Source organism: Betta splendens, chromosome 22 (assembly GCF_900634795.4).
Source record: "Betta splendens chromosome 22, fBetSpl5.4, whole genome shotgun sequence".
Lineage (NCBI taxonomy): Eukaryota > Metazoa > Chordata > Actinopteri > Anabantiformes > Osphronemidae > Betta > Betta splendens.
The window spans coordinates 4,633,931-4,646,912 of NC_040900.2; the positions used below are offsets into that span (position 1 = coordinate 4,633,931).

A 12,982-nucleotide genomic window follows, 5' to 3' on the forward strand; every position below is an offset into this window, starting at 1 on the left:
ACAGAATTCAGTGTTGTGTCTCGAAATGACATACAATGAACAAGTTTTCACTCACCACATGGATGTTGCTCTTGACTTATTATTTTATTATCAGTAATAATAATGATGACAAATAGGGCGAAGCATTGCCAGATTAATAGGGTATTTGTATTTTCCTAGTGTTACATTAAATGTTTTTGTATAATGTCTGTGTAATGTCTTCAAATGATCACAAATTTAGATTTGATTTTTGTGACCTAGTTCTTGCTGTTTCTAGGTAACAATAATAATAATGTTCATGATCTATAAGCCTTGTTTTGTTTTGGGAAATCCAGACAACTGTGTGTAAGATTACCTTACTGAGTTTTACAACACGGTGACCAACCCATTCTCCCTTCGTCTGTCTGGCTCTTTTGTTGTGGTTGCTGCCCACAAAGCCAGTCACTGCTGGCCATGCTGCCATAGCAACCAGGGAATACTCACCGCCATCACTGGAGTAGTGAGAGTGAGCGTGTGTTAGGGCTGTAGCCAGGAGGGGAATGTGGTGAGTGAGGGTCCAGACAGATCCCACAACAACAACAGCAGGGGGACTATTTTTCACCTTTGCCTTCAATTTTGAGACTTCATTGCTTCATCCTCCATCAGGCTTGTGAGTGTTCTGTAATATGTGTTTGTAGTAATGTGTGGCTGGGAAACATGTATGACCCAAAGAAAGCCGTTGCAAATGTTTGTGGTACAGTACATGTGAATTGTTAGTATGTTTAACGCAAATCAATCTGTATCTGAGTAGAGAGTCATGAGTGTGTGTCCAGGCATATGTGGTCTTAAAACATTAACAGCCTACTTAAATGTGTGTCTGTGGGCCGTGGTGGTAACAGCTGGCTCAGAGATGGCTGCCAGCACTGCAGCCACAACTCTGCTGCCTCCAGTCAAGAGTGTGGTGGTGTATAAGAACGGAGACCCCTTCTGCAATGGACGGAGGTTCGTGGTCAACCTGCGACAGGTGGCCACCATGGAGGCCTTTCTTAATGAAGTGACCCTCAGCATCGGAGCGTCCCTGGCTGTCAGGACTCTGTACACCCCGAGACAGGGCCACAGGGTCACGGAGCTCCAGGACCTCCAGACAGGAGCCAAGTACGTCGCAGCAGGCTTCGAAAGGTTCAAGAAAATGGAGTAAGTACTAGAGCCATTAACCGTGCTGTTATTTAGTTGTTCTGGTGCATTGTCACGTTCCCCTGAAGAATATACATCGCTAAAATATTGAAAATGAATTCAGAATTAGATCTTGGTTCTTCTTTTTATGCACAGTTACCTGAACACCAGAGAAAAAAAGAAGCCAGTCCCCCGTGAAGAAACCCAGGTAGAATCATCATTTTATTTGCCAAACAGTGATGGATAATACATGGATGGATACTAGAAATGTCATAGATGTACTTGCATACATGGCAACAACATTCACACCACATTTACTTCAAAGAAACACATACAACATCTTAAGTACTGACCACCAGAGTTGCAGCATGCATCAGATGCCAATTAAGTAAGGCACTTTTTAAATTAGACATGTGTTGTCGTTGCTGTGGAGCAACACGGCAGTGTGTCTGTGTGTTTGAGCCCGCTGCTGAAACAAAGAGTTGTGTTTCCCTGCAGTGTTGTCACGTTATGTGCATGTCTAGGCAGGCCTGATACCCATAATCCCTACCCAGTAAGTCCTTCCAGGCCCACAGACACTGTAAATACAGGACATGTTTGCCTGGATTTGTTCTGAATTAATAGATTTATCCCAGCTACAGAAACAGATATCGGTTCCAGATTAGACAGGATGACGTCATCATCTTAGATAAGAGCCCTCAGATCAGAAACGCTGTGGAGGTCTGGAAGATGCTGGCTTCCATGGCTGCAACACGCCTATAGCATGAGTAGAATAGTCAGTCACTCATTATAAATGTGAGATAACTAAGTTTGCTGTGCAGTGGGAAGGACCGCTCTTCACTGCTGTGAGAATTAAAGCATTACGATGACCTGCTGTACTGTGCATGTTAAATTAGGAACGTGTGCTTCAGGCGAGAGGAACCCAGAGGCCGAGCTTGTCAGCCAAGTGGAGGAAGTTACTGCCTGTGCCCTGCATCATACAGTGAGTGGAATTGAAATTCTTGCTTTTAAATTCTATCTAAGATGATGATAATGTTTTTTTAACATCAGTCAAAGCTAATTAAGGTATTAAGATCTGAAAGCCAAAACATTCAGGTCTTACTTTTAAACTCCATTAGAATAAAGGGGACATGAAACTAAATTTTCATAGACAGTTGACATACTAGACAATTAAAAATAGCCAAACCACGCTCTCTCTTTCTCTCTCTCTGTGTATAAACTGTACAAACAAATTTGAACGTCCCCTTTCCAGTGTTTTCCGCAATGGGGATCTCCTGTGTCCACCATTTCGATTCATTATTCCTCGGAGCTTGCAGCGGGACTTGGAGCAGATCCTAAGTCTGGTCACAGAGAAGGTTAGCTTACGAACCGGAGCAGTGCGCAGGTCGGTGACACGGACACACCCACACACAGTCTGTGGGCGTGAACGCCTGTTCTAACCTCGTGCTTCATCAGGCTGTGCTCTTTGGATGGAGTGACCCTGTCCTCGGCTGGAGAGCTGCAGACAGGCCACTGCTATGTCGCAGTGGGAACGGAGAAGTTCAAAAAGCTTCCGTATGTGGAGCTGTTGGTTTCCAAATCTACAGAGAGGTATGCAAGGTGTACTGGGGAGTATCTACTCTGTAAGAGAAAAATAATGATATTAAGAAATATGAACTATTGAAACCTGCACGTTTGTAGATTTGGTTTATTTTTGCTTTGTAGATACTACCCAGGAAAGAGAAGGCTGATAAGGAGAACAAAGGTATTTTTTGCCTCATTAACATGTTTGCTATGATTGACAGATGCTAGGAATTAAGTGATAAACAAAACAGCGCTTCGTTTGTTTATTTTAATCTCAGAACATGAAAGGAGAAGAGGGTCAAGAAGATCAATACAGTGATTCAGCTCTCCTTAATTCCCCAGAGGTAAATTGCATTGTATTCACAGCAGAGGAGCTTTATTGGCTGTTGTTACAGTATATTGGTGTGTACTGTACTAATTAGGGGACAAATTGTGTAGAAGCCATTTTTACTTGACTTTCTTACATATTTATCTGTGGTTTGCATTGCAGTCAGATGGCCGAAGGGTGAAGTCGACAGGAGATGAAGCTGAACCTGCACATGGTCCTGCAGAGCAGAGGAGCCGCAGGCAGGAAGCCGAAGAGGCCTCTGTGTTCTTTGCCAGGCCGGTCAAGGTCCGCAAAAACAGAGGACAGGCCAGAATGCCACCAAGAAATGAATCTGGTAAAGCAGCCCATAAAATCCTATTTTACACATTTTCCTTTAAAGTCATTCTTTTGCAAATTGGGAACATTTTATTCTGTGCATAGCTGTGACCGTTTAGATTTTGGCTTTCTTTCAGTTCAGCCCAGTGTGTTTAAAAGAGCACAGAGGAGGAGGGAGGAGGTACGAGGAGCTGAAGTGGTGCAGGAGGATGAAAACACAGCTACAGAGCTTCCTGTCGACCAGGTGACATTTATCTCTGCCATTTGACACGTTGCATAGTGATATTGTTATAAGCAGAGGTTAAAGTGAAGGTAAATCTTTTTTCCCCAAGAGGGTTGCCGAAATAATCGAGGATGAGGAACTAAACAACACAGACAACCCCCTGAGCCACACGCAGCAGGTAGGCATGACTCACACTCGTTAATATTCTATGTGACACACTTACAGTAGCTTTGTATCTGCATGAGGAAATGAGCCAAATCAAATCGCATCAAATGATTCCAGACACAAGATGGCCTGGAAATAAAACTAATTATGTATTTTAACACTTTGATTTCCTTTTTAGATCATAATTCACACACAATTGCAGAATGTGCCTCACCCAAAAACCTGTTTTAAAATGACAGAAATATTGAGTACGGCTGAATTCCCACGCAAAGTATTATTTAGTCGCTATCATAAGCAGTGATGATATTTTGTATGAGAAAAAAATGTAATTGTAATTGTAAAATTGAAATTATAAACTGTTTACATTCAGTTTATGAACTAAAACATTTTGTCATTTCTGTCATTTCTGCAGTCAAGGCCTTCATTAGTTACATCTCAAACAAAACTCAGAGAGGAAAAGGCAAGTTTTTCTACTCACATCCTACAGAATCGTTATAATAATGCCTGCTTGGCTGCTTTTTCTCTTACACAGTTTTCTCAACAGGAGCGCTCCCAGGATGCCCCGTCAGATACAGCATCATTAGGAAAACTGGTGAATAATGAACAATAAAAGAAGCTGTGACGCCGATGGTTATCATCATCATCATAATAGTTCATTTCAGATGAAGAGCAGCCAGAAGTGCAGCACATGTTTTAAAGAAGGTAGTAGCTCAGTGGTGGGAAAGAGCCAAATAACAACAATAATTATGTTTCAGGAAATCTAGACAGAAATCTGAACACACAGCAACGAACTACAGGAAGCAGACGGCTTTAATGACAACGGACGACACTCGATGACAACAACAAACTGACGCTGTCCTAAAACACGAATACAGACCAGTCAACACAGCAAATCAGGACCAGCAGCTCTTTGAGGCACCGTGACACTATGTGTATATCCGTTTGTAAATCACGACTACAGCATCTTTATGGAAATTGGGAATGACAGGACTTACCTCGTTTGCCACCGTTAAGCATGGTGGTACTAACATTAGCTACTTAAAGCTAAACAAACTTAAAAACCTGTACGTTTCCACTGTTTGAGCACAAAATGTGTCATGAAGGAAAGAAAATTAATATTTTTCTTTTGTAAACAGTTTATAAAAAAACAAAGTTATTTGAGCAATGTTTCAAATGCGTCAGTTAAACACAATGACAGTACAAATATATATATATCTATGTACATTTGTTGATGATAAACACTGTACAAAATATTTAGCCAGCTACACTGTGTGCATGATTACTAGGCAAGCTGTCATTATTGAATATCTATAGTCAACCCAAAATAACACACACAAACCTGAATATCTAGGATAGATATTCAGCATTTGTAAACACAGTGTAGTATAGTAATCAGTTCTAACTCTTCCTTAATTAGAAATATTCCACAGTACATTAACTACCTCTGTAGTGCATCATGTGCACAAGGCAACAGGAGAAGAAGAAAACAAATAAATAATTAAACAGCTTTGTTCTCCTCCTTGAAGCAATTTGTTCTCCTGTGTCCAAACACAGAAAACAGCAGCAATAAATTTACCCCATTAAATCAGGAGCTGACATATAGCTGGTCCATTTCAGGTCAGTCAGCTTTATTTGTAGGTGGTCTCTTTAGCGTTTATGCAGATGCCAGTCACATGGTGGAGTAGCGCAATGTTCTAACGTGAGCGTTAACAATCTCTAATTTCCATGCAGGTCCCATAAATTTTGTGTAGTTCTATAGCGAACTCAATGTGAACCCACCTACCTTCAACTGGGTGTAAGACTCAGTTCATTTAGGATCTATTCTCCCACAGACACAGCATTGTTCCTTTTAAGAGTCTGCCATGAATTGGCCCCTCAGCCTTGAATTATTGGAAGATTTACTTTACTCCTGACCTCCGTTAGTGCACAGGCTGGGTCACATTTTGCTTCCCAATGAGTTTCTCATCAGTGGTGCTTATAACACACAGAGTGATGCCAGCCATTGTAAGGAACATGCCTGCGACAGCCTCTGCAGAACGTAAAAAAAACAAAAAAAAACAACAACCACTTTTAAACATCTGACCAAAAGTAGTAAAGTAAATTTTAACAGAGAAGTATGGGAATCAATAAATAATAGTTCTATAAAAAGTATATGCGAGTATATGGTGTTACATACGTTTGCCTCCGATCTCCTCACCCAGTAACTTCCCAGTGAGTAAAGTGCAAAGAAAGGTGAGCGAGTTGGCCACAGGAACAACAAGGGACAGCTCTGGATACAAATAAAAGCAGGACAAGCCATTAGCAAGGATCACGTGCTCTTGCCAAGAACTGCTTCAACTGTGAGTTGTGTTTACAGTTGAAAACACAAACACACACACACACACACACACACACACACACACACACACACACACAGAGCCTGGCTCACCTGTGGTGGAAAGGGTATAATAATAGACCAAAGAGCCACTCTGGTTCAGTAGGAATGGGAGCAGGTACTAGACACGTAGAAAATGCAGAGTGAGATCAAAACGCAACGCAGATCTGATTCTGAAATAGAATCGATTAGTACCTTAAAGTTAAGGAATATAAACTTGAACTCCGCCAGCAGCTGGGAGACGCGGCCGGACTTGCTCACAGTCTCTATCCCCTCGGCGCCTCTCTTGAGGAAAGGGTTGGTGCAGCCCCACAGCACCGACACCAGCAGGAGACTCAGCAGCTCCACTGCAACACAAGTCGTGTCACCTCATGCAAATGTCGATTAATACAGTATAAGGGCTCGTGTTTGACCGTGGTGCGAAGAGAAAACGTGTAGCTAACATTAGCCTGTTAGAAACCATGCTAGGAAAGCGCACTTCCTTAGCTGTTTAAGGAAACATTAGCTATGCTGTTGAATTGAATGGCGACTTTTAAGAATATAGATATAGCTATTTAAACTGGCGACAATAATGATTTTAAGGGAACGTTGTACCCGCGACTTACCTGCGGTCACCATTGCAATTTCTTCCCCCTCTTCTTCTTCTTCTTCTTCTTCTTCTTCTTCTTCTTCTTCTTCCTTCTATGCTTCTTTTTCTTCTTCGTCTTCTTCAATTTCACAGACTTGACACAGCTACCTTTTACTTGGTCTTAATTTACATGCTAGTAAATTATGCTCCCATAATAAAATCCTGCCGCATGGTATGAATATGCAATTAATCAAGCGACATTCACGTACGGCGCGTTTTTACATTTTCCAACATTTCGGGGGATCTTGAATGCAGCTTAGTATTTTCCCGGAGTTGTAGGACGCAAACGTACCAGCCGAGGGCGCGAAAACGTCTTACATCATAGATAAATAATAATAATAAAATAATAATTGGACAATGTCCAACATGAAAAACGTGCTCAAAAATGAAATAATAACAGCTGATACATAATTGTTGTTAAAAATCTGATCTGAGATCCTGTGGCTAGAAAACAGACAAAATGATGCCAGATAAAGTATATTTAATAAGGAATACATTATAATTTGAGAACATCTGCAACATAAACATATTTTACGAATTATACTGAAATAGTTTCCTTCATACTGTTTTTGGCTTTTTTTAAAGGTTTGTATTATATGTACATTTACTCATGAGCCAGCACAGGTTTCTCAGTCTTTACTACACATTTACTTCATTGTATTAGTAATTAACAGCATCAACAAAAAAGTACAGTGAGAAATGTATGGCATCTGTACTGAACACTGACTGTAGCCAAGAAGAAATTCGTCACAAAAATCTCCCATCGTTCATCATCCTCATCATCCTTCATCGTCTCTGTCTTTGTACTGTTTTGTTCAGCATGCGATCCATGTTGTAATCAGCAGTGGTTCAGTCACACATTGGGTTTCCAGGGGATTCAGTCAGCACGAAGCATGTGGTCACAGATGGAGACAACACATCAGTCAATTCCTGTTGTGTTGTGTTGTGTTGTGTTGTGTTGTGTTGTGTTGTGTTGTGTTGTGTTGTGTTGTGTTGTGTTGTGTTGGGGGCTATGTGTTCTCTGACGCCGCTGTGTCATGGATTGTAACCACACTGGATCCACTCGCGGTGCTGAACTGTTCTGCGCGGTTCCCCTCGGCGCTGTTCATCTCCGTGCCCAGCCGGGGCTCGTTCTCCGAGGCCGGCGCTGGACCCGTGATGTTTTCCGACACCGAGTGCACTCCCATGGTGTTCAGCGGCACGCTGCCCTGGACCGTGGACTGCGACGTCCTCGGACGAGGTTTGGAGCTGCTGCTGACGCCCAGGACCCGCGATGCGTGCGTGCGCCTGCCAAAGAAATCATGCTCAAATTCTCGGAATTCCTTTAAGATTTATTTAAGAGATTAGCGCAGTTATTATAACTATTTCAGTAGCAGATACATTGTTTCCACTTCTACTAAAAATAGCTTCATTGTCATTTGTGAACTACATTGAAGATGCAGGAATTATCCAAGGTGGCGAGAATGTGGCCGTACCTGTTGTATGTCTTAAGAATGAGCAGTATAACAGCGAGGATGATGATGATGCCTATGACGATGACAGCAATCATGGCCCCGGAGCCTGGTCGACACAGGGGGAAACAAGCCACAGATCAGTCGATCGGCGCGGTCACATCTCAGCTGAAATGTGCATTTTGAATTTCACATATTCTCTCCGCTCCTCCACAAGTGGCGTGTGGTTGCGTTGCTTAGCAACAGCGTCACTCACAGGCAAACACAGCGTGGCAAATATTTCCAATAATGCGCGCATGCCGCTCCCAGACCAGTCATCCAGATTAGACTGCATGACGCAACAGGTTTTTATTTATGGAGCTTGTTTTATCACATAAGGGCCTTTTTTATTCATCTCAGACTTCTTAGGATCTGGTGGAGCTCATCTGACTCATTCTTAAAGCCGAGTCGACGTCGTACTGTAAAGCTGAACACACAGCACTTACTCTGGATGAGTATTTGTTCTTTGGTCTTTGTAGTGGTGGTTGTGTTTGAAGTGTTGGTCACTGGTGAGACAGTTGAAGTTTGCATCTTCAGCAATAACCTGCAAAGACCAGAGAAGACAACTGCATTCCTTCTGTGGCTTGTTGATGTTTATGTGACACTTTAGAATGAAAAGGAATCAAATATCTATAAATAGCACATAGGCGACAGAGCAGAGGGAGTGGCGCCAGTGAATGAATGCCTTAAATTTGAAACCACAGGAATGAGGATCCTCAACAGGACATGTACAGAACATTAAACAATGTCAACTACAGACAGGACTTAAGCCAAGTACATCTCATGCTGCAGACTCGCGTTAATGCTGACATCACATCAACAACAACAACCGCTGCCGCACACACAGCTGACCTCAAACTGACTGCAGTGACGTAGACAGGCGCATTTACAGGCGTGTCAGGTCAGACATGAGCATGCGATCAGAATCAAGCTGGCAAACGTCCACTGTGGGTCCAGTTCCCACTGATTTTAGAGCTCCTTCTATTATTAGAGAGCCGGACTCAGATTACGCTGATCCAGAGCTACAGTAAATGCACCTTGACTCTCCTCTGCAATTGTTCTGGCTGACGTGGGGATCCTCTGTCACAGCTGGAGGCCAGGGCCGTCCCAGCAGCTCACACGTTTCATGCTCAGGTGTGATATTCATGCAAACCTGACGTGAGCGTGATGGATCCTCCTCCTAGAACCAGAACCAGAACCTGAGCGTGCTTTTTTCACACGTGTCGTTAAACAGAAAGTAAAAAATAGACCACAACGGCCTCGAGGTGTGACTGAGACATGTTGTCTTTCTGCTTGTAATTATTGCGACTTCTGAAACACGCAGAATGTTACACACACTAATGTGCGACCTGTAACTTGACAGACAACACTTTACAGCGTCGCCGCTGTGGGCTTTTATTTTGGAGCAGCTTTTTCATTGAAAGCGCGGTCAGAGTTGGAGCTTTGGAGCTTTAGAGTCAGAGCTTCAAGCAAACAATCGGCACCGGCGCCACATAAAAAGAAAAGGAAGGGCAGAAAATCACAGGTTCAATCGAACGCCGACAGATGTACAATGTAGTAACATGAGAAACTCTACATTTAACGTTGGATCAGAAGTTTTATTACGGACCCACAATCAAATCAAGGCAAGGGCTCGATACTTGTGTTTATCGTACAGCGCGTCTTATCCAGCTTCCTGCTCGACAGCAAATATTACACAACCAACTCTCACGGTGTTTACATACAATTAAGCTCTGAGATTAGTAATGGCATAGATCATGTGCGCTGTTTGCTGAGGCGACAGCTGCTGATAAATTTCTTAGAATCCCCAGTTTGGCCCTAATGGCCTCTCCACAGCAGCGAGGGGGAGCAGGGAACGCAGTGAGTTTATTTATGCAGCGCAATTATCAGACTAAATGTGACTTTGCAAAATAAATTTGGTTCTTTAAACGTATTGTCACTTTTTATAGTGTAGTTAGCGCTATAAAAAACGAATCAGAGCAGTCTCACTCCAGCAACTTTCAAAGTGTGGAGCAAATGTAATAAAAAATAAACAATCAGGGCAATTCAGAGTAAAGTCTGTGATATTATCACTACTAATATTAAATCCAGGGATGAAAGCAGATGGAATCAGCTCATGCAACGCATCGCAGGTAGCTCAGTTTGGGGCCCGACTGGTTCCGGCGCCGCTGTAACGATCGCAACCAAAGACAATGCAATCATTGCATTGAGCTTCTGCAGATGACGTCGTCGAACAAGCACTGTCCTGGCGAGAACGGCGCGTTTCTGCCGGGGATTAGGCGGCTTTTCACCAGAGTAGGTCACTGGTGGCATGTGCAGGTCATCAGCAGCAGGTGGGTGTTGAACGGGGCGTGTCAGCAGAAGCAGGTAAGAACCCGACCCATGACATTATGTTCCAGACCTCAGTGGATTCTGTTGCTTTAATTCGTAGTATTAAATAGACTGTATTTATTAAACATGGCTGCACATTTTTAGATAAAATAACTCTTTACTTTGCTCTAACATCAGAATCTTCTTCCTCTCCTCTCTTCTGTTTGTCCTTTCACAAAATTGCAGCTATTCCACCAGATTCAATATCGTGTCTTCCACCCTGAATAAACAAATCATTTACTGGTCTGTTCAGAGCGTGGTCTCTCAGCACAGAACAGGAACCATGTAGTTCCCCCTTTTTTTATGAGAAAACAAAAACAGACCGACCCGTTGCCCTGACTCTACACGTTGGTCCACAAACGTCAGAACAGGACTCCAGGAGTCAAAGTCAATATTTGAGGGATCAATTCAAAGCTGGTTTATAAGACCAAGGATATTACCTCAGCATTTCATGCAAGAGCATAGAAGTCACAGACGAGAGGTCTGGAGTCATAGAAACAAATAACTCCTCAAAGCATTTGTCAGTGACTAGAATAAATGAGGAAACGACCAGTAAAAACCGACAGGATGTAGTAAGAGGTGATATAGACACGAACAGACTTCACCATCTCCTGTATGAACTAACCATAACTTTGTATTTGTATTTGATTTGTAAGCTACTTCCAAGGCAGCACCTGCTCTTTACTGTGTTCCCCACAATCATCCATCATCCATCATTGGAATGAGTTCACATAATGTCAGATAGCTGCTTTGTTGCACCATAACCTAGTTTCAAAGTCTTTTTAGGGTTTATCCTTAGTAGGATAAGACAAGATAATAAATCGATGGACCTGGAAACTATATTTAAAGTGTATGACATAACTGAATGAGTGAAGAGGAATAAAGGAGGACTAATTCTGTTCCTTTTTATGCAAAACACTCCCCTGATTCACACACTCCAGTTAGTTAAGTGTGAATAAAACATCACATCAGGTTCAAAAAGCCCTAATTTAACCCTGAACCAGTGCGGCTGCACCTCACAAACATCTGGGACGCTTTCCTGTGACGCGGTTGCAGCCGCTGAGTCCATGGGCACAGATGAGCCATCAAACACTCCCTCCATAAGACAATGAAGCCAGCGCAGATAGCGACTGTTCTAGCCTTGACTCACGCCGTACAGTCGTTGCACTGGTTCGCGGCGAGAGCAGATTTCTGATTCGCAGGAGCCTCTGGAATGCGAGCTGCTGCCTTTCATCCGAGGCTCACCTGCCGTCTCGCCATGTTGCCTGGCAGAGCGCACATCGCACTGACGTGAGCGCCTCTCTTTAAAGCGTAGCGGTGGTTCTGCCCGGGACTTACCGAAGCGTCTCCCCTTTGATCTCTGCCCAAGTTTTCTCCGGACGGGAGCCCTGAGCGGCGCAGAGCCCCCTCCCTCAGCTCGCCGAGGGGGGCATAGTCCACCGGTAGACTCAAGGCAGATGGATGAGTTAGTAGCAATGGAGTGAAGGTAGTCCAAGACAGGAAGTCCCCGGCGTTTCTGAAGTAAAAGTCCCACAGGTACAGACGGACTGTAGAGGATGGAAGTGTGTAAAAGGAGCAGAGGCGGCTCTGAGTGTGAGGCTCCTGTGGGAATCAGTGTTTATGTAAAGAGAAGGGGGAGAGTGAGGAGGTGGAGGAGGAGGAGGAGGAGGAGGAGGAGGAGGAGGCTCGGCGCTCGCTGCTCCTCACACACAGTCGCAATCTGAGGCAGCTGGTTTTTCAGGTCCCTCCACCTGGCTGTGAGGCGTGCCGCGCGAAGCCAGGAGCCTGTCCGGGCTGGCGTGGACGGGCTCGGCGCTCGCCGGGACCCCCGGGACCACATGGAGCGCCGGCACCGCCGGCACCGACGCCATCAGAGGGTTGGGAGATCAAGCTATCGCCAATGAAATTCAGATTCAGTGTTGCTGGTGCATTGTCATGACGCCTTTCATGTCTGAACAACAACATTTTATGTATATAGTTAAAAATTAACCAGGTGAAATACAACATTGGTTCAAAGGGTACTGTATGGACTAGGCCTTCTTCTTTATTACACCTTAACAAGCGCCTCTCTCAGTAAATAGGAAGGAATCATTTTCTCATCTTTCCTGCTATTATGTTTCCCCGTCTTAACGCCAGCGGGACACCAGGCTCTCACCTCCTGGATCACGTCTGTGCTGGGACTTTGTGAGAAAGTGTAACTCAGCTGGGTCCGGGCAGACGCGCATTGTCGTGCTGGGACCAATGGGCTGACAGCAGTGTTTATAGGCCGCGCGGTTCGAGTGCCTTTTACGAAAGGCCCGACAGATGGAGGTCAGATTTCATTCATTCAGTTCAGCCCAGCTTTCACTGTGTTGATGTCAGGCCAGTACAAAAGTGCTCCTGAAACAAGGGCATC

General features: G+C 43.9%; 3 protein-coding genes across 7 annotated transcripts; 1 reads left to right on the forward strand and 2 right to left on the reverse strand.

Moving 5' to 3' along the window:
- Nucleotides 1–329: 329 nt before the first annotated feature.
- dcdc2b (doublecortin domain containing 2B) lies at nucleotides 330–5,250 on the forward strand. Of its 5 annotated transcripts, XM_029139652.3 has the most exons (14): nucleotides 332–628; nucleotides 858–1,152; nucleotides 1,288–1,339; nucleotides 2,028–2,113; nucleotides 2,384–2,515; nucleotides 2,587–2,721; nucleotides 2,836–2,875; nucleotides 2,973–3,038; nucleotides 3,185–3,356; nucleotides 3,475–3,581; nucleotides 3,670–3,738; nucleotides 4,138–4,185; nucleotides 4,270–4,317; nucleotides 4,481–5,250. In XM_029139652.3, exons 2-14 carry the CDS (start codon nucleotides 869–871, stop codon nucleotides 4,487–4,489), a joined length of 1,248 nt encoding a protein of 415 aa, XP_028995485.1. In that variant the 5' UTR covers nucleotides 332–628; nucleotides 858–868; the 3' UTR covers nucleotides 4,490–5,250. The 5 variants fall into 5 exon arrangements, with proteins under 5 accessions (XP_055361775.1, XP_028995486.1, XP_055361776.1 ...); XM_055505800.1 differs by lacking the exon at nucleotides 4,481–5,250 and having other exon boundaries at nucleotides 330–628; nucleotides 2,043–2,113; nucleotides 4,270–4,363; XM_055505801.1 differs by lacking the exon at nucleotides 4,138–4,185 and having other exon boundaries at nucleotides 331–628; nucleotides 4,258–4,317.
- On the reverse strand, nucleotides 4,518–6,960 carry tmem234 (transmembrane protein 234). Its single transcript, XM_029139726.3, has 5 exons — nucleotides 6,705–6,960; nucleotides 6,295–6,446; nucleotides 6,154–6,220; nucleotides 5,902–5,994; nucleotides 4,518–5,754 (listed from the first exon to the last, which is right to left on the reverse strand). The coding sequence occupies exons 1-5, from the start codon at nucleotides 6,715–6,717 to the stop codon at nucleotides 5,645–5,647; spliced, it is 435 nt and encodes a 144-aa protein (XP_028995559.1). The 5' UTR covers nucleotides 6,718–6,960; the 3' UTR covers nucleotides 4,518–5,644.
- A 233-nt stretch (nucleotides 6,961–7,193) lies between these two features.
- ncmap (non-compact myelin associated protein) lies at nucleotides 7,194–12,214 on the reverse strand. The gene is made up of 4 exons (XM_029139725.3): nucleotides 11,926–12,214; nucleotides 8,664–8,761; nucleotides 8,203–8,287; nucleotides 7,194–8,014 (listed from the first exon to the last, which is right to left on the reverse strand). Exons 2-4 carry the CDS (start codon nucleotides 8,746–8,748, stop codon nucleotides 7,738–7,740), a joined length of 447 nt encoding a protein of 148 aa, XP_028995558.1. The 5' UTR covers nucleotides 8,749–8,761; nucleotides 11,926–12,214; the 3' UTR covers nucleotides 7,194–7,737.
- Nucleotides 12,215–12,982: the final 768 nt, after the last annotated feature.

Bases quoted from the DNA above. Each gene is read 5' to 3' on its own strand.
- dcdc2b (XM_029139651.3), top strand. From the start codon at position 869: ATGGCTGCCAGCACTGCAGCCACAACTCTGCTGCCTCCAGTCAAGAGT. The intron at 3,739-4,137 runs GTAGGCATGACT...TCATTTCTGCAG, and splicing joins CCCTGAGCCACACGCAGCAG to TCAAGGCCTTCATTAGTTAC. The intron at 4,186-4,269 runs GCAAGTTTTTCT...TTTTCTCAACAG, and splicing joins CAAAACTCAGAGAGGAAAAG to GAGCGCTCCCAGGATGCCCC.
- tmem234 (XM_029139726.3), bottom strand. The intron at 6,221-6,294 runs GTACTAATCGAT...CTACGTGTCTAG, and splicing joins TTATATTCCTTAACTTTAAG to TACCTGCTCCCATTCCTACT. The intron at 5,995-6,153 runs GTGAGCCAGGCT...ATTTGTATCCAG, and splicing joins TTATACCCTTTCCACCACAG to AGCTGTCCCTTGTTGTTCCT.
- ncmap (XM_029139725.3), bottom strand. From the start codon at position 8,748: ATGCAAACTTCAACTGTCTCACCAGTGACCAACACTTCAAACACAACC. The intron at 8,288-8,663 runs GTAAGTGCTGTG...TGTGTCGACCAG, and splicing joins AGAACAAATACTCATCCAGA to GCTCCGGGGCCATGATTGCT. The intron at 8,015-8,202 runs GTACGGCCACAT...TTTCTTTGGCAG, and splicing joins ATTCTTAAGACATACAACAG to GCGCACGCACGCATCGCGGG.